The sequence below is a fragment of the Ornithorhynchus anatinus genome, chromosome 5, assembly GCF_004115215.2.
Source record: "Ornithorhynchus anatinus isolate Pmale09 chromosome 5, mOrnAna1.pri.v4, whole genome shotgun sequence".
Taxonomy (NCBI): domain Eukaryota; kingdom Metazoa; phylum Chordata; class Mammalia; order Monotremata; family Ornithorhynchidae; genus Ornithorhynchus; species Ornithorhynchus anatinus.
In genome coordinates, this window is record NC_041732.1 from 40,248,432 (window position 1) to 40,268,130 (window position 19,699).

General features: G+C 43.4%; 1 protein-coding gene across 2 annotated transcripts in view; it reads right to left on the reverse strand.

Annotated features, from left to right (window-relative positions):
* Nucleotides 1–19,699, reverse strand: part of KAT6A (lysine acetyltransferase 6A) — a 95,823-nt gene that overhangs the window by 34,448 nt on the left and 41,676 nt on the right. For both annotated transcript variants that reach the window (XM_029064695.2, XM_029064697.2), the window contains exons 3-9: nucleotides 15,622–15,730; nucleotides 12,820–12,935; nucleotides 12,473–12,554; nucleotides 11,720–11,855; nucleotides 10,226–10,542; nucleotides 5,805–5,923; nucleotides 148–263 (exon numbers count right to left, since the gene is read on the reverse strand). In XM_029064695.2, coding sequence (XP_028920528.1) covers nucleotides 148–263; nucleotides 5,805–5,923; nucleotides 10,226–10,542; nucleotides 11,720–11,855; nucleotides 12,473–12,554; nucleotides 12,820–12,935; nucleotides 15,622–15,730 — 995 coding nt within the window. The remainder of the gene's footprint in view (nucleotides 1–147; nucleotides 264–5,804; nucleotides 5,924–10,225; nucleotides 10,543–11,719; nucleotides 11,856–12,472; nucleotides 12,555–12,819; nucleotides 12,936–15,621; nucleotides 15,731–19,699) is intronic.

Here is a 19,699-nt window from a genome sequence, read left to right on the forward strand (position 1 = left end):
CTTGCTTTTCTCTCCTACCCTTCCCATAGGGCCTTTGTCTTATGGATAGAAGGGGTAGAGGAAACGAAGCAATCCCACAAACTAAAGACTCAACCAGACGAATACCACTCCACCCAAATAAACATAAATTATTTTTTCATCACATACCTTGAGTATTCTTGTGGATATGGAGAAGAATACCAAGTGTGGATTTCATACTTCCCAAACTCAATAACAGAGGGACAACGGACTTGTGGATCAGGAGGACCAGTCACCCCTACTTTCTGTGCAATGAGAAAAGCAGAATAAAAGCAAAATTAGACCCATCAGCAGTTTGCAGAGAGGGATAAAGAGGAAGAGGTTTATAGCTGTTATCTGCTTGGGATCCCACAGGTACTACAAAAGACAAGAACAAGCTGATAGGTTGTGAAGTCAATCCCCAAACTGTCACTCTCCAGGGGGGAAACCCCAATGAAAAAATAAAAAGCTAGCACGTTTCTTTGCACCACTTAGAATTTCTATAATCAATAACACATAGAGAAGACCCTGGTGGATTTGCAGCTTCACCTCACACTAATATAGACAGAATAATGAATGACGATTGTAAGGAGCACAAATACAGTGAAAAGGATGGGGAGACGCATGGCTCGGACTGAAAGCACTAAAAAAAAGAACAAGAGGTGAGCTTTGGATTTCCAGAAAAACTGCAGCCAATAAGCTAGAGGATTTATAAACTGAACACTTTCTCATGAAGTTAGGAATCTAGAAAAGAAGAACTTCTGTTCCCCTGCCTGTTCCACTCCCTGGGTGCCCTCAGGGGCTCTTCTTGAGGCTAAGGATCTCTCTGCCCGCCCCCAATATGCTCTGTGTGCTCTGGACTGGGTACAAAAACCACTATTCTGCTTCTGCGAACCTCTTCACCTCCAGCCCTGCCAAACATGTGGTAATTGCTGCCCCGCCTGCCTCCTTGGGAATCAGCACTGGATCCCCTCTGCACCACTGAGCAGACACCATCCCATCCTACTTTCTGCCACCCTGGCAGGAAAGGCAGCAGTATCTGCAGCATAGGCAGGCTGGTGGCCATGGTAGCCACAGCTTTAGTTTCAGGTATGCCATGGACTTAGTCACAAGAAGCCTAAAATTCCAGCCACAGCTCCCTGCTGACTTTTGCTTCTATTTTGTGTACCATATATGTGACCTTGTCTCTTACGTCGCTTTAATGCTTTACTGCTTTATTGCTCCCAATATGCCTATCTCAAGTTTTCTTCCTGACTTTTATTTATAAGTGGTCAGCAACTTGAGGGATAGCATTGATTCACTCATTCGATCGGATTTTTTGAGCACTTACTATGTGCAAAGCACTGTACTAAGCGCTTGAGAGAGTACTTTATAACAATAAACAGATACAGACTCTGCCCACAATGAGCTTACAGTCTAGAGGGGGAGACGGACATTAACATAAATAAATAAAATGATACAGACATGTACATAAGTGCTGTGGGGCTGGGTTTTTGTTTAATTCCCACTAGTATACTCTTTCCTGGAGTTTAATACTGTGCTCTGCACAGAGTATGCACTTAATAAACCTTATTACTACTAATATTATGTTTCCAAAGTCTATTTCTAGGGTTAAAAGTAAAAAGGCACCTTAACCACGAAAATATCTGCAATTCTAATCACAAGAAAAAAATCTAACCTCAGTTTTGCCAACAGGAGAAAGAGGGCCACTTGAGAAAAGTGAAAAATGATTTTCTCTTATTCCCTTTTTACCTACCTGAGAATAGTAAATAAAGAACACTGCAAAACACAAACATTAACAATGCACTCTCCCTATCTGTTCCCGGCAACCCTCAGTTTCCTTATGCTGTACTTTGAAGAAATACCTCAATAGCAAAGAGTGTGCTTTCTAACATATATGGACTTTTTCTCTTTTTTCCCCTTCTGCCAAGGGGCACATTCCTTCTAGCTCAATTGACTCTTCAGCCCCTGCAGTATTTTGGACAGCTATCTGTCTGGGGACCAATTCAAAACTCACTACCTCTGAAAACCATTTTCTCTTTATTTCATGCCTCGGCTTCGATACTCAGATATTAGCCCATGTCAAGGACTGCTTTTGAAAACTAATATCCTAAAATTTTACCACCAAAAGGCAGTTTTTCTGCACAGAACCTCAGTTTAAACTCACAGATTTCACTGGAACAGATCCTGTGGAGGTTTTCCCTAAAGTAGACAATGAGGTCCAACTTTGTACAAAGCACTGTATTCTGTATGCACTGATGGAAATTACCAGAGAATCAGAAAACCAGGCTCTTGCTCTTAAGGAGCACTGAGTTGGGGACTCAAATTTTAAATGATGTCATTGGGTAAAAAGGTAGATTTAGTTTATCTTTTCAACCTCTTGGAGCAAGCACTCATATTCCTTCCACAATTAAAAAAAAAGGGGGCAGATGTGCAGTGCCTTAAATAGATAAGTCAAAACAGATTACACTGCACTCAAATACCTAATAAAAAATACTACCCAGAAGACAGGAGAAGATTGTACAACTCGGAAAAAAATCAGAATTTATCTCTTAATATCCAAGAATTATCAAGTTCGACTCTAAGGAAGCTCTCTTTGCCACAGCTCATTTGCTCAATTCCCCCAGGTCTTTCCCACCCTTCCCTTTTAGTAAAAGGCCCTGGGATTTATCTCGGGTTTCATTATAAGAGAGTCAGATGAGAAATCAACATCTTTTCCTCAGATAGCTTTAAACAAAAGACAAATACCCTACATTAGCGAGGCTAAGATGAGTTTTGGCACTAGTTTTGAGAATACTCCAGCAATAACAACCACAAAATAATCCACAGAATGGCGTTAAAATATGAAATGCTCGCTTCTTAAAATGGATCGATTGTGTTCCGTGCAGTTAAAATAGGACAATTTACCATCAAACAACAGTTCAATGGGCATATGTTTCCGACTCTTTGGCAATCAGCCTCCTTCTCCCCAAGCCACTGTCTCATACATTACTCAATCTGCTCCCAAAAGCCAGGCTTCCTGGCACTTGGAGACACTGGAATCCAACGAGAACCAGCACAAATTTTGGAGTGTGGGGTTCCAAAACGGAGCACGCACAAACACAAAAGAGAAGGAAATAAGCACCTGTTGCGGGAGTGGCTTCCCATCAGCTGCTCGCCCCTCCTCTAGATGAATGCGCAACGTGAATGTGGAGATCCAGCTCCAGTAGAGCTGCTTGCACATCACGGCAGCCAACGGAGAGGGTACCAAGAGAAAGACTGGTCCAACAGTTCCCGCACGGACTTCACCTGTCCTATCTGGTCCTGCTAGGCTTGTGCACGCTCCTCTTCTACCTTCCCCGCACCCACAGCCGCCCCCCCGGAAGATCCCTTGTGAGTTCCTCCCAGCTCTGCTCTGCGTTCATTTCCGTTTGCTCAGGTGCAGAGGTTAACCCAGCTCTACACACTTACTAAGCAGCCGAGGGACCTGAACAGGACTTTAACCCAATCTCTACCAAAAACAAAAATTACCCAGATTGCTTTCCAACCACAATCTCATCTCTCTGGGTTCTTTTGCACCAAGAATCAAACGTGATCAGCCAAGTTACTATCTCACACACTGGTAATATTCCACTTATGTATTGTCCTGAGCAGCGAGTATTCGGTTCTCAATTCAAAGAATGGGGACTTGTTTTTCATAATCTACCTAAATTTTCCCATTGCCATGCAAATTTTGTAGCAATTATACTTTACTCATACACTAAAATGTTAACTTTATTTAAGGAACCTCTCTATATTTGCCTTGAGATCAGTACTAATACAGTGGAACAACCAACAGTAAATAAACAGCCAACATATCTGAAGAGGAATAAAAGAAAATCCCTACATTATGAATATAAAAAAGGTCCATACACCTTATCACACGAGATTCAATATTGGACAATTTAGAATTCATCATAAACTGTTCAATATTTCTTGAAGCCTGTGTGATAATATGAATATTTTTTTCATTTATTAATTTACTGATATTTAACTTCCTATGTTAGCAAAAAGATAAGTACTCTCAATAGGTTGCTCTTCTTTCATGGCTGAAAAAAAATCTCCCTTGTGTCCTAGAAACTATACTGCACACAAAAGAAGTCACTTCTTGTATAAACAGTCCTTATCAGATTACTTTTTTCAAACCCACAGGATCAGGTGATGGTAAAAATGTGATTCCACCTACAGGGTGACTGGAGAAGTTTTTAAGCTTTTTTTTTTTATCTTCTCAGAGCAAGGTCTCCTGCAGCACATATATTTTTATGTTAAAAGGAAAAGTATTTCCAGGAAAATAGAAGTAAAAATATTTGTAGACTTAATTTTCTGGACAAAGGAAAATTTCTTCCTTTTTAAAACTTATTTTATCAGTTTTACGTTTAAGTAGGCAAAATTAACCTCCTGGGAGGCTGACCTCCCAGCCTCTCCTGTCTCTCCCCACTACAGTCCATACTTCACTCTGCTGCCCAGACCATTTTTCTTCAAAAACGGGTCTCCCTACTCCTTAAAAAACTCCAGTTGTTGCCCATCCACCTCCACATCAAACAAAAACTCCTCATCATTGGCTTTAAAGCACTCATTCCCCTTGCCCACTCCTATCTCACCTCACTTCTCTCCTACCGCAAACCAGCCCATAAACTTCTCACTGTGCCTCAATCTCATCTATCTCACCGCTGACCCCTAGCCCACGTCCTGCCTCTGGCCTGGAACGCCCTCCCTCCTGAGATCTGACAATTACTCTCCACTCCTTCAAAGCCTCACTGAAGGCACATCTACTCCAGGAGGCCTTCCCTGACTAAGCCCCTATTTCCTCTTCTCCCATTCCCTTCTGCTCTTGAACGCTCTTTACTTGCTCCCTTTGTTCTTTCCCCCTCCCAGCCCCACAGCACCTATGAACATATATGCAAGAGGGGGGATGGGGAATCTCTGACAAACTGGGCAGGGAAGCAGAGGGGAAGAGCGAGTGACTGTTATCATTACTTGAGGAGTTTGCAGGGCAATTTAGACTTTTTTAACCTCTAAATCCTGCTGGTTCATAGCATTTTTGCTCATTAGCCCTTTCTTCTCCACTCTTCAATTCTTCATCACCTCTCAGCTAGACTAGTCTAACACCCATCCTTACAGGCCTCTCAGCCAATTTTACATTCAACTGCCTATACCATTTTTCCTAAAAAGCCAACTGGAGCACATCCACTCCTCCTCAAAACTTCCAATAGCTCTCCACTGTTTTACCCATAAGATGAAAATTCTTCACCACTGGCTTCACGCATATCAATCTGCCTGGCTCTTAGCTACTTCCTTCTATAATCCCCAGCTCATTCTCTTTGCTCTCCTCAAAGAAATCTAATCATCACTCTCCCACCTCCAACCTACTGTTCAAGTGTCCTGCCCCTCAACTGAAATATCTACTCCCTCTTTTTTGTCAAACCATGTCCCAAAAATGGCTTCAGAGTCTTATTGTTTATGACAACACTTTCCGCAGGAGGCAATCCCTGACTAATCCCCCCCACTTCTGCCCTCTCAGCCACTCTTGTGCACTTTGGTTTTCACTCATTATCACTATATCAACTGACATTTCTTTTAAGAGCAAGGAACCCATTTTAAGCATCTTCTATATGTCTCCACGGGCTTAGTACAGCATACTGCACAAAGTACATCCTCAATAAATATTGTTATTTGGAAGGATGGTGAAAATGATAGTAATGAAGACAATGAAAAGTCTACTGGACTACTTATTACATATACATAATCGTAGGGCAGTCACTATTTCCCTCTGTTGCATTTAATTTTACCTGCAGTGCTTGTTCCTGTATATCTCGAAATAATTCCATATCTTTTTCGGTCATGACTTCCTGGCTTCCAAAAAGCCGCTCGTCAGTTTCCTGTTTTCCATCCCAGCCATCCTGATTGTCTGCAAATTAAACAGTTCTCATAGATCATTACTACAGTCTGACATATTAACAAAGTCACAACAAATTCAGATGTCCTTAGCTAGTCTGAGCTGAAATTAAAAACTGAAACCTCATTTATAATAACAACAGGATATTTTTCACTTGAAAAAGCGCTAGTTAATGCTAAATCAATCAATCGATGGTATTTATAAAGACAGTTGTATGGCATTTGCTCTACAATTAATATGGCAACTATCTGGATTTTACTGTTTGCTAATTCTTTTAAAACTTTTGAAAAAAGTGACAAAGAGAAATCTATAGAGCCTGAAATTAATTTTGAAGCAGCAGGAAAATTATACAAAATTGCTTTTCCTCTCAGTGAAAAATAGATACTAAAGTAAACTTAAAATTATGTTTCTCCATATCCTAACAAGTATGGAAAAAGAACAACGTGGTATTGCTTCAATTACCTGGACCATGAGTGAAAACCAAGAAGCTTGGCTCTTTTAGAAATAACTCAATATCTCATTACAAGGACCCTGTATTTTCTCCAGCAGCAGACAGGAAACCTTCTCAGAAACAACATCAATAGTTTCACACCCAATTGTTAATATTTGATTCAGCTGAAGGCTGTAGCCTCCCCTGCAAATATCGGGGATCATTTTAAAACATTTTCAGAGCCTTAAGAATCATGGATGCTCCTTTGTTATCCACTTACTGCAGTATGGTAAATTATGGTACTAAACAGAACAAAGAAATTTGTGACAAGAACAACAGGGGGATTATGTAGATTGCAGCCCTTCATATTTGAAGATAGCATTGTTTCCTCTGGCTACATGTGTGGCTAAAAAGACCAACTTGTGAAAAACTTTTCTCTTCCTCCTCACACTGAATTTTAAATGAGTAACTTCCTGTATATGCAGAGATAAAAGATTCCCTGGTGACAATATTCCCTAGTTTAAAGAAATCATGAAAATCTGAAGAGTCCAGATGAGATTAATATTCCTTTGAGAATGATCCCTTGGGCACAGGAATGTGCCCTGCCCAGCACTCCTTAGTAGAGCAGGACTGATCAGGAATTTGCAATCTCCGGTATAAACACCAAAAGGTGGCTCAGCAAGTCTGGCACTCTACATTCTGGTACCAATTTTCATTTTCCCTCTCCTCCTAAGACTACAGTTGGATTGCAGTGATACTATGGGCACCAGGGAATCCCGGGTTGTTAGGATGGGTCTTCAGAGCTGTCGCCATGACGCCTCTGAGCCAGAAGTCCCTCTGGTAGACCAAAATGTCATGCCGGCCAAGAGGGTTCCCAATGCCTGCTTTAGGTTAATCCTCATCCTCTACAACCCAGAAAGAACACTACAGTGTTTTCATTCAAGTATTTTTTGAGACCAAATTCACTATTCTTAGAGTTTCACTAATCAATATATGTATCTCTGCCTTTCCCGAAAATCCTTATATTACGACTGTGTGAAGAACACATGGCTTGCAAGCCACATATGGCTTTTCTTGGACTCAAATGTGCACTTGAGCAGGGATGCTCATCTGTGGACTCAGCACTGTGAGGACGGCCACAATAGAAATGATCAGGCCACCCCATCTGGAAAGAAGAGGAGAGGGAAGTAAGATGGTGGTTCAATCCCTCACCTGATGGCAAAATGAGCTCGAGCTGCTCTGGCTTAACACACCTGATCCACAAGCCACCCACCCTCAGTAAGCAACAGCGGTGGGCCAGCCAAGTCGGGCAGGGAAGACGACTGCTCATTCCCCACCTGCACAGGAGCCAATAGCCACATGTGAGGATAGTAATAGCAGGTGGGCGAGGCCCTAGGCAGGGAAGTGCCACTCTAAGTACTGCAAACACTCATCCCGGGCCCAATGCACACCAGAACTTAGAGCAGCCAAGTTTAGTGACAATGGTGGCTGAGCTAAGAATAAGTTCAATTCTTCATCTCCCTCTCTCTTTTCTTTTCTTTTTTTCCCCCTCTACTCTTTTCCTCTTTGCCTTCCTCTCCCCTCGCTTTCCCCTTGTTAGCAGGGTAGAACGCCCACCTTACCAAATCCACTCCCAAACCCCTCATTGCACAGCCTCTCCTGCTGGCGCTGATGCAGGCAGAGGGTTTCCGCTGCAGTTCCCCCAGTTCAGTGGGTTGGGCAGAAGTGGGGTGTTTAGGGGGGAACCTACCTCCTTCCCTCCAGGCTTAGCAGCTTTTCAGAGCTGTGAGTGGGAGGAGGGAGCTGGGGGGCTTTGGGGCAGGATGGAGGGTGCACGGCTGGGTGAAGAGCTATTGAGTGAGTGGGAACATCCAGGGTAGACAGGGGTTCCTCTCCCTCTGGCTGACGTGAGGGGCAAAAACTCCATCCCTTGGAGGATGAGGGTAAGGATTTCCTCCTTAGAGCAGCATGAGCCCAGGCTCCAGGGTATCCTGAGGCCCCTCTGTCCTCCCCAGGATCCCTGAAGCAGGGAACAGGTCTGTGGCCCTTTGGAAGTTGGTGTCCACCTGCCCCACCTGGCACATGTCCCCAGCAGGTCAACCGTTGCTGACAGGTGCTGCAGGGAGTTACTTGTTCCTAACTCCCTTCCCCCTGTCCTGCCTTGTCCTCCCCCATTCTCCTATCTTCCTTTTTCCCACCTCTTCCCTTTCCCTCTAATAGCTGTGAGGCCCAGACACATCATCACGTCCACCATGCAGAGTGTACTCTCCCAAGTGCTTAATACAGTGCTCTGCACACAGTAAGCGTTCAAAAAATGTGATTGGTTGACTGACCGACTGCTGTCACATGCATGGGGAGGGGGGAACCGTGCACACTAAATGCACAAAGGTTTCATTCTGTTTGGCTCTTCTGCAATAAAGAGTTGCCCACCCCTCCAGTAGACTGTCCATAATTGGCCTAGTGGCAAACTGTAGGGAAAAACATGAAACTACTTTCATTCTCAGAGAGCATGTGGCACTCGCTTGGCCATTCACACGAATAAGTTATAGAAGGGGGAGTCTCTCTACTGAAGGGAATCTTTGGAGGAGAGCAGATACACTTACTAATTGTGTACTTAATGAGGGGAAAGCAAAGCTGAGTGCTCCCTCTCTCTCCCATCCTGAGACGATACCTAGTTCTGTGCTCTCTGAACAGACTTCTCGCATTTCTGCCCCGTTCATATAGGCTTGGCCTAAATGATCTCTGTGTCTAAGCCACACAGAGATACAGAATTGAGACAGAAAATAGTTATCAAGCAGATATCAGAACACTGGCATGTTCTTCTTCGAATTTAAGTAAATTGTGCAATTTTATTTTGGCGTAGAACCTAATGAAATGGAAATGAAGTGGAATTCATAAAAATTCCAAGTGCGATTTTGTACAGTTTGAAGTGGAAAAATGTAAAATCATAGACCCACTTATCACCGCCCATCCTACTCTCTTAATCCTTACCACCAGAATAATGCAGGGATTTTAGTTGCTACCGGTTTTCAAAGAAAGCAAACAAATCCAAAAGGACCACCCTCACTCAAGGATGATACAAAAAGTGTTGTTGGTAAGCAAAAAACATCCACTAAACTGTTTTGACTAGAGGTATCTCTGAATTCATTTTTTATATTTTCATGGCAGCCCTTCTCATGCAGTATAATTGGACAGCTCTAGCATATAAATTTTTTTTTCAGTGAGACAGACTTTGAATAAGCATTACTCTAATAGATTCAAATTTATTTCCATTAAATATGGAAACAAAAAGTCAGTTTCAGTTAGTTTTAAATTTTTGCCATATTCAAAAATAGAAGAGTACGCTACAAAAAACTGACATTTCTATTAACAGTTTCAATTTGGTTTGAAAATAACGAAAAGCCAAAGCAATTCCACAATTTCAGACCTTCCTAGAATTTCAGGCCAAGAGGATTGTTGTGACTGTTGACACCTGACAAATCATTCAAATGTGCTTAAAAAAAAAAAGACTCAAAAGGGTTCTAATAAAGGGGATAGATCCTAATCTCTTTTGTTTGTGCTCATTTGCCAGCTGTCACTCAGGGTCCTTCAGGAAACCTCCAACAGCCCCATACATAATAAACACACACACAAACATATATATATATATATATATATACTCTTCTTATTTACTGCTTCTTGCCAATCATTCTGGAAATGCTCTAGGTCATGAGTTAGTGACAAGTTTGGCTAACTTCTTTAAAGATAACAAAACCTGTGTTTTAAATAACTTTTCTTTTTCTTTCTGGGATCTCCCTCCCACTGGAAGGAAAGGAAGGTCAAATCTGAACCTCTAATATCAACGCAAACTATTCATTTCTTTAAACGGTCAAAGGGATCGTTACCTGCGGGCCAATCTGAAGTGCTTGATTTCCTGATGCCCTTTTTCCTGATCCTATATTGCTCAGAGTAGTCCACCACTTCTCCTCGAGCTTTCCGCCCATCAGGGGAGGGGGTGAAGAATTTGGTAAGGCCATCAATGAGCCCTTTGGTTTTCTTGTTGAATTTCAGGGGGGTACTGCCATCTCGGCAGAAGTCCAGGCCGTCCATTCGCTCCAAATACCCTTCTTCCGACGAAGACGCTGACTGGCTGGAGAGGGTGATTTTACGTTTCCGACCCCGACCGGGGCCAGCGCGCACCTTGCTGAAAGGACCTTTTGATCTAAAGGACAAATCAGGACAGAGGGTGAATAGCAAGAATAACTCTAGGGGGATGTACACATTCTCCTCTGACTGCGATGTAGTTGATCCTGCTGAGCGCTTTGTAAAAACCACGGAGAAAACCCTCTTTTGACGGGGTCAAATTTACCGTTGTGGGGAAGCAGAAAGCCACAGCAAGCATGTTAAGAACTCCAGCTCTATAGTCCCCCCTGGAGGTGTGCTGCTCCACAAGCATCGTCCCGCCTTTGAACCACCTCCCCCAGTTACAAGACCCATATAAATTAGAACTCGTTCACAGGGCTATCGCCTCAAAGAGATGAAGATGAGAAAAACTGAGACTGAAATCCACAAGACAACTATGGGCCATCTCCAGCCTACTATTACTCCCTTGTCTCAGATGCATCAATCTACCAATCCCCGGGCAGTGTGAAGGCTTGCGAGGGCTGCCAAACCAATAATCCGCTTGCTCGCCTTCAAGGATCCTAATCCTATTTCCAAGACCAAATTCCACTACAAAAGCAAGAGCCCAGAAACCAAAAGCCAAAGGGAAATACTGATCAACGCCACCTATCTAGGTCAAATCTCACTCCCACTCCTAAAACTCTCACAGCTGAAAAATACTCCAGCTGACAACCACCTAGGGAAGCAGAACTGGGCTATTTCTACCTCAGGAAAGTCAAGAAGGGGTATACAAGCACCCTTTTAGCAGCAGAGTGAAAATGAAACTTGGGAATCACTCTAAGATTGTGAACCCCGCCTCCACCATCTGAGATATAAGGGAATTCTCACCCGGGAAACGCCTCTCAGCGCTTAGTTCAGGGCTCTGCACACAGTTGGCACTTAATAAATACTAATTTCTATCACTATAACTACTGGGAGAAAGGATATTGGGAGAAGACCCAGATAGAAGATGGGAGTGGGAAAACAGCGGAGGGCAAAAGTAGTGGCGTGTTTGGGTAGCACAGGGAGGTGGTGGCGGAAGACAGGACACTGCAAAGTGGCAAAAGGGCCAGTGACGAGCCACAGATGAAAATTTCAATTTCAACTGCTCAAACAGGAGAACTAATTACAGTGATGACAAATGGTTTCTTTCTATGATGAACAACAGTTTTGTTTGCCTAGTGGCCTCTTCCTTCCTCCTCCTCCTCTCCTTTCACCCTTTCACCGGTACTACTTACACTGCATTTTGTTGCTTTAACCTGTTTTTGGGGCGTCCTATTGGATTGGCATATCGCCGCTTTATCTGTGCAGCCTTCTTGTGTAGAAGTTTTCTTCCTTTCTTCCGAGGTCGACAGATCTGACATATCCACATGCCTATTTAAAGACAAATTCCATCAGATGGCATCGCAGGAATAAATCTACCACAGACTTTAGATACTCCCAGCTGATATAATCCAACACGAGAGGCACCTGCAAAAGGACTCCCTTTCTGGGAAGATCCATCCTTTGCCTGCGATATTTCACTGCCCAGGGCCAACTCCCAAAACGGCTCCTAGCACGTGGAATGGCCGCAGTACTGCCAGGCCGACACAAGCAAAAGTGCGCACAAGTCCCCGTGTGCCTGCTGGGATTACAAATCTTGCTGCCTAAGCCTGATGCCTTATCTGAGCATGGCCCTGTTTCCAACCAGAGGTAAGGCTGGGCCCCGATGTGTCTTTTATGGGAGTACTGCATCTGCATTCAGGACCTTGGCCCATGCGGAGCTCTGCTCTCAGTTATACCCACAAAAAGACTTCCTCCGCCCTTTAAAGGAAAGGATCGCTTCGTGGTTTTTAAAAACTGGGTCTCTAACTGATCACCAAACTGTTAGCAGCTCAAAATATAAAGGTCTGGGGGAATCCTCTCATAGCCTACAAGCCTAAAAGTCTATAAGTCAATCCCACCGGGACTTGAATTTTCGATTCCCAGCTGGGTGTGGGGACAGTTCTCACCTTTCGGCATCCTGGTGAGTGGTGGATCACAGCACTCCATGTGAAAACCTCGGTCGCATGAATCACAGAAAAGCATATTATCCTGAGGGAGAAAAGACAGGCGGCTGTTCACTGTTACGAAATGGAAACCCATCAAGATCGAACCCTTGTGTCATTTAGGCAAGGCACGGGCTGACTAGTCAAAAAAGCCAACAGAGCTCTGTTGGATTATCCCCAGAGGCAGGTAGTGCTAAAGCCTGCCAGTCTAACTGTTCGAGAAGTAATGGGACCCTCAAAACTGGGCTGAGCAACGGGCACGGGCCTTCCACCGAAAGCACAATGTCCAAGTGGAAATCGGAAGTACTTACTGCATTTTTGCCTTGATCTCGACAGGAGCTGCACGTTTTGCACTCAATGCATTGCCACCGTAGTGCCTTCACTCGAACCGTTAGCTCTGGAGAGAATTTCAAACAGGACGGATGACCTACGAAGACAGTAGAGCGCAATGATTTACCAGGAATAATCACCATGAACTTTATCAGGTCGCTCAGGGGTACGGGGGTGAAAAGAGCATCTCGGAAGAGGCACCCAATCATCCTGTATCTACCTCAGTGCTTAGTACAGTGCTCACCACCATAAGCACTTAACTAATATCACAGTTATGATTATGAATCCCACTAGACTATTGGTTCCTTGAGGACAAGGATCGTGACTATAAACTCTGTTGTTTGGGTTACTCACCTACCCCTTTTAAACAGCTAGTGTGGGAATACCGCTTCTGACCTATTGTTTGGTACCTTCCCAAGTACTTAGTACAATGTTTGGCACCCAGTAAGTACTCAGTCAATACCACTGATTGACTGTTTGAAAAGAAAACGTACATAAAGCACACATTTCACTTGGACTCATACACATTTCAGTCGTTTCACTTCTAAACCAAAATTAGAAATTTGAACCCCAAATAGATTAAATTTGACAAATTTATCTTTCCAACAGATGAAACTAGGCCTAAACCCCACGACGATGTTTTATAACCTCAAATCAAGATTCAGATTACTTATGCAAATTTTCATGATTTAGAAAGCTCAACTCAAAATCCCACCATGGCTGAAATATTTCCCTCTTTCACTGGTTTACATCCTATATCATCTCCAAAACCAACAGCAAAAAAAGAAATCCCCTCTTCACCAAGATTTGATCCCCAGCAACTGAGAGGAGAGAAAACGAATCAAGGGTCACTGTTTACTTGATCTTGGATAATGGTACACTCCTCTCCCTTAAAAATGGGTAGTATTTGGGGGGGGGGAGAGTTTGTTTGTTTTTTGCTGTTTTTTTTAAATTTTTTTTTGGGGGGGGTATGCCCCTTTCAATCAACTAGTGTAAGACCACAACTTCTGGTGTAGGATCAGGAGAAGAGGAGTGCTTTAAGGGACGTAGCTAATTACCAGTAAGTGGTGCAATAGTTCCACCCTTTCAACTGCTTCCCAAAGCCCTGGAGACTGTGCCCGGAAGTACCACATTGGTCAATTTGTTCTAGACAGAGTAGTCCTGCCACTCACAAGGGGAGCATGCACAGGGCATGAAGAAGTTACCCCGATTCTTCCCAGGGAAGGCCCTGAAAGCAAGTGTTGGTACCTATGATGGAGTCTCCCATCAAAAACAACAAATGAGCCTCTGTCTTATAACAAACACGGAATGAAGGAATTGTTTACTTACAGTCAAAACCTAAATATTAGCCTTAATTACTCCTTTCCTTTCCTTTCTCAGGGATACATCTAACTGCAACTCATATCTCTCTTCATAGGGTAAGGGCATATAATGAAAGCAATTCAAAGGAACATGCTACAATAACTCACTAGGTCATTGTGTCAATCCTCTATTTTCAGTGTGTCCAAATTCATTTGGAATTATCTTGGATATCAGGGATGAACTACAGAATGCAAACCGGGGCTAAATTTAGTTTTCCCCTGCCAAGAAAATGGAGGTGGTGAAAGAGTCCTGAATGAATTGAAGATATGTAATGCTCACTTTAGCCCTTTGTAATGATAAGATTTACCTCAGAAGTGCTAAGCAAGATGGAACCTTCCAATTCCTGGGGGAAAGGGAACTTTTGAATGATCTGGGTTTCAGAACTGATTTTTCAAAAACTATCCTAGCTCCCTGCTAGGAGAGTCCTGGATTATTTTTCTTTCTGCCACCCATAGCTTGGGTTCTGTTCCACACATACTCTTTCCCTTATCGCAGTGAGGACGACTGTTCCCATCATTTTCCGAGCTTGACTCCCAGACATGTTTATCCCAGGTCCCTGAGAAGACAGTAGCCTTTCTTCTGGCAGTCTCCCATTCCCTCTAAAACCCTGACCTGCTTTTTGACCCCACCCTCAAATAAAAGGTTGGTCCCTCTGCTCTGTTCCAAATGGGCAAGGTGGCAGGGAGTAGCCAGAAGTATTCAAGGAAGGGAAGATCCCAGGCTCTGCTTCTGTTCATTGCCCACATCTACAGGACAATGGGCTTTGGTTTCCTAACTAACAGAAGAGAAACAAGTCCCCAGCAGTTCCAGTGTGGTAAAAGCAGAGACAAATATGTGACCAGAGATTCATTTAAAGAAAATTCCACTATTCACGTATTTTCGAGTTGGGGTGCCGGGGGTGAGGAGAAGGGAAGCTTAGGGAGGAAGATAGCTGATTCTCAAATTCAGGGTGTTTTGTTACCTGGAAATTCACTGTCATAAGTAAAAATAACATTGTGTAGATAAGATTTCTCTGGGACTTTGAAAATGTCTCTTGGAAATGAAGCACTTACTAAAATGGGGTTCTTCTTCAGTAATTATTAAAGAGAAACTCGTAACAGTTCTAAATTCAGGTCAAAATTGCTTCCAGCAAATGTTCTAAAATGTGATACAGGAGGAGACTGGGGGGACATCTGAGGATCAAGGCCTAAATGCATCCAATAACATCTTCCAGAGCTTAACCAGCATTTGAGTGTCCCTACTACTCTACTGTCTGCACTGGCCTGCTCAACTTGAGCCCCTCCCATAGTCCCTCAAAGCAGATTGGCCCATAGATTCATCTAGCTCACCAGCACTGACTGATGCCCAAACAGGAAAGCTAAGTGAATTCGCTACCTTGCATATGCAAGTTTTATTTAGCAGGAGCGTGAAGGATCACTTACCACTGTTGCCACAGTCAGCGCAAGAGATGAGCTCTTCAGGTTTCTTCTCTCGGTTTTGTTCCTTTGTACCAAGGCAGAAACTACAGATTGGGATTGGTTCAGCAACTGGCTGCAAAGAAGGAAGCACAGAGATCACTCATGTTCTAATACATTTGCAGGTGTCTTGATCAATCACAGTATAATCTTATGATAATGGCCAAATTAAGGATCTCGGGAGGTCAATGCACAGCCCATGAGTGGTTTGGACCACCCTTGTCACTCCCACATTTCCAGGCCAAGAAGCTATCCCACTACACTGAAACCCTGAACACGTCAAAATTTAGTGGACTAGTTAGCCCAGTTCTAGTTTCTCCGCAGGCAGATCCCCAGGACCTTCACGACTGTTTGGCCTAGGTCCATAGGACTAAGAAGTGAGCACCAGCAGGAACTAGGAGAGAGTATGGATTTTCTTTCCAAGTAGAACTGCTATACATAGGAAGAGTTTCTGTATACCAATCAATCACATTTATTGAGCGTCTAATGTGTGCAGAAGACCACACTAAATGTAGGGAGAGTACAATACAGCAGAGTTGGTAGACAAGTTCCCTGCCCACAACAAGTTTACAGCCCAGAAGGAAATAGAGACATTAATATAAATACATAAATTATGGATATGAAAATAAGTGTTGTGGGATGGAGGAAGGGATGAATAAAGGATGCAAATTCATTCATTCATTCAATCATATTTATTGAGTGCTTATTGTGGGGACAGCACTGTCCTTAGCATGGGAAAAGTACAATTCAGCAATAAAGAGAGATAATCCCTGCCCACAACAGGCTTAAAGTCTGGGGCTGGGGTGGAGGGAGGAGAGAGACATCAAAACAGGTAAACAGGCATCAATATCCAAGTGTAAGGGTGACACGACAAGGAGTTGGAGAAGAGGAAATGTAGGCTTAGCCACGGAAGGCCTCTTGGAGGAGATGTGCTTTTAATATGGCTCTGAAGGTGGGGAGAGTGATCATCTTTAGAATATGAAGTGGGAGGACGCTCCAAGCCAGAGGCAGGATGTGGGCGAGAGGTTGACGGCTAGATAGACGAGCTTGAGGTGCAGTGGGTAGGTTGGAATTAGAGGAGTGAAGTGGGTGGGCTGGATTGTAGTAGAAAATCAGGGAGGTAAGGCAGCGGGGGCAAGGTGACTGAGTGCTTTAAAGCTTATGGTGAGGAGTTTCTGTTTGAAGCGGAGGGGATGGGCAGCCACTGGCCGATCTCGAGGAGTGGACTGAATCGTTCTCTAGAAAAATCATCTGGAGAGTCAAGTGTGGACTGGAGTGGGGAGAGGCAGGAAAGTCAGGAAGGAGGCTGATGCAGTAAATCAAGGTGAGATAGGATAAGTGCCTGGAATATCACAGGAGCAGTTTGGATGAAGAGGAAAGGACAGATTTTAGCAACGATGTGGAAGTTGAACCGACAAGATCTGGTGGTGACAGAATGAATATGTGGGTTGAATGAGAGGACTAGTCGAGGATAACGCCAAGGTAATGGGCTTGCGGGGCAGGGAGGATGGTGGTGCCATCTACAGTGATGGGAAAGTCAGGGAGAGGAAGGGGTTTAGGTGGCTTGTTGAACGCTGGTTCCAGCAAGCCACTGGTTTAATCTTGAACAGAAGAGAAAAACTACAAATGCCTGGTGGCCGAGTGTACTGTGGTGCTATGTTTTACCTTCCCGACCCCCAGCCCAAAACATCCCTTACAAAAGTGGAGGCTAAGAGAGTGGCTAAACCTACTCAATACCCCTGGAAGCTGCAGGCCCGATATGACGTCCGCAAAACACGGCCCAAACCCCAAATTGTGCTGATGTCCTCTGCACTGATCCACGATGGGAGCTGCCCCCGGACTCACTGCATTTCTCAGTTTCTGTATGAGTATGTGTGTTTAAGTGCATTCTCTGTTTCCTCCATATAAATACCGTTTAGTTGATGGGTTGATTACTGCTCATGTTTTTTTTATTATTTATTATTTGATCTTTGTCTTCCTGTGACTTTCTTACCCCACTTAGATGGTAAATTCCTTGCTGGACAAGGACCCTAGCTTTATTTGGTCTTGTTAGAGATTGTAAAATCCTGGAGGATGGGTATAATGTCTACCACCTCTTTGGTAATGTAGTGTGTAATCTACACACAGTAAGCACTCAGTAATTACCACTGATTGATGGACGGTATTTACTCCAGTGTTTAGTATAGCGTCTTCTACGTAGTAACCACTTAGTAATCAATAAATCATCGGTATTGTCGGTACTTACTGAGCACTTACTATGTTCAGAGCAATATGCTAAGTGCTCAGGAGAATACAAAAGAACAGAATTAGCAGACACGTTCCCTGCCCTTTATAATAACGTTTGACACCCCCCAGCCAACAAAGAGGAAATCCAGGGTTCACAGGGTCACAGACACAAAACCTTGGCTACTTGAGTCAGACAAACCAAAATCGAAACCAAGTAGGTTAACGAGAGGCCCTGGGGCAAGATGAGAAATGACCTAACCCAGAGTTTAGAATTCATCGCCAAATGATAATGCTGGATTCTTACTACTACTACTACTAACAGTAATAATTCCAGTATGGGTTAAGCACTTACTGTGTGCCAGGAACTGTATTACGCGCTGGGGTGGATACATGCAAATTGGGTTGGACAGAGTCTCTGTCCCACATGGGGCTCACAGTCTCAATCCCCATACCATAGATGAGGAAACTGAGGCACAGAGAAGTGAAGTGACCCGCCCAAGGTCACGCAGCAGACAAGCAGCGGAGTCGGGACCAGAATCCACAACCTTCTAAGTACTGGAGGAGATAGAGAACAATCAGAGTGGACACTACATGGGCTCACAGTCTTAAAAATGTCAGGAAGGACAGGGATCTTATCCCCATTTACAGGTAAAGACCCAAGACACAAAGAAGTCAAATGACTCTTCCAAGGTCACAAAGAGGCAAATAGGCATGGCAGAATTAGAATCCAGGTCTTCTGACAACCCCCCATCCCTGTACTCTTTAAACTAGGCATCACCACCTCTCACAATTAATGCCAATGAATGAACGGCGCTAAAGCAGACTAAGCAGTTCTAACGCCCTCTTCAGTGTATTAATCTTCACCGCTCCAGGAAGGTAGAATTTAAAAGGAGGAAGTTAAATGAAAAAGCATGCACTGTAGTCCTTTTTGCTGCTTTTAGCCTAGATGGGCCTCACCTTGGCCCTCTCCAATTAGGCAATAAACTCACAGTGAGTAGGAAATGTCAACTGAGTAAACTTTTGCGCTGTGTTTTATATTCACTCCACATTATACAAATTAGGTGCCTCATAGATGTTTTTGAAGATGACGTTAATTTTACCCCCACCTTAAACTCTCAGGCTGTGATTCCTGTTCAGGTGAAAAACTCATCTACAAACCTTTACACCTCTGAAATAGCATGAATCTTGCAACGTGTTTACAAAAAGCAAATAGGTGTCTATCTGAAAGTCTTTAAGATTAAACATAATATCACAGAGGAAGAGATATTTTCTTGAGAAGGAGTGACAAATTCACCACTTTTCAAATACTGCATGACGCTGCATTTATAGTTTTCAGAATCTACCGTGCCACTACTGTCAGATGACAATATGAGCCAATTTAAATTTGGCATAAATCAATTTGATACAGTTTGCCTTGCCCCAGTACAGAGTCTCTGCAAGACAAGCTAATCTGAGTTGCAAGTGATGAATATGTCACCTTTAAATTACTTGGAATTGTTTTTTAGTTTACTTTAGGAAGAAGTATCAATAATTTATACTTTGCCAGTTGGCTCTCGAGAGGCTGTCTAAACAAGTTAAATTGGTTTCAATAAATCAACTTGATTACTCGATTTTCTGGGTCGGTAAGTCTCTCTAACTCCCTGGTACATCTGCATCGTTAGGAAATAGGTAAAAGGCTTCCACTGGACCACTGTTTATTTGAAGTCTGAAGCTAATGTGGCTATTAGGTAAAACCAGTCACACCGTGAGTTCCACATACAAGTTTAAATGTGGAGATTTCACTTCTGATTTAAAGAAAATGGAAAGAGACAGGGAAAAA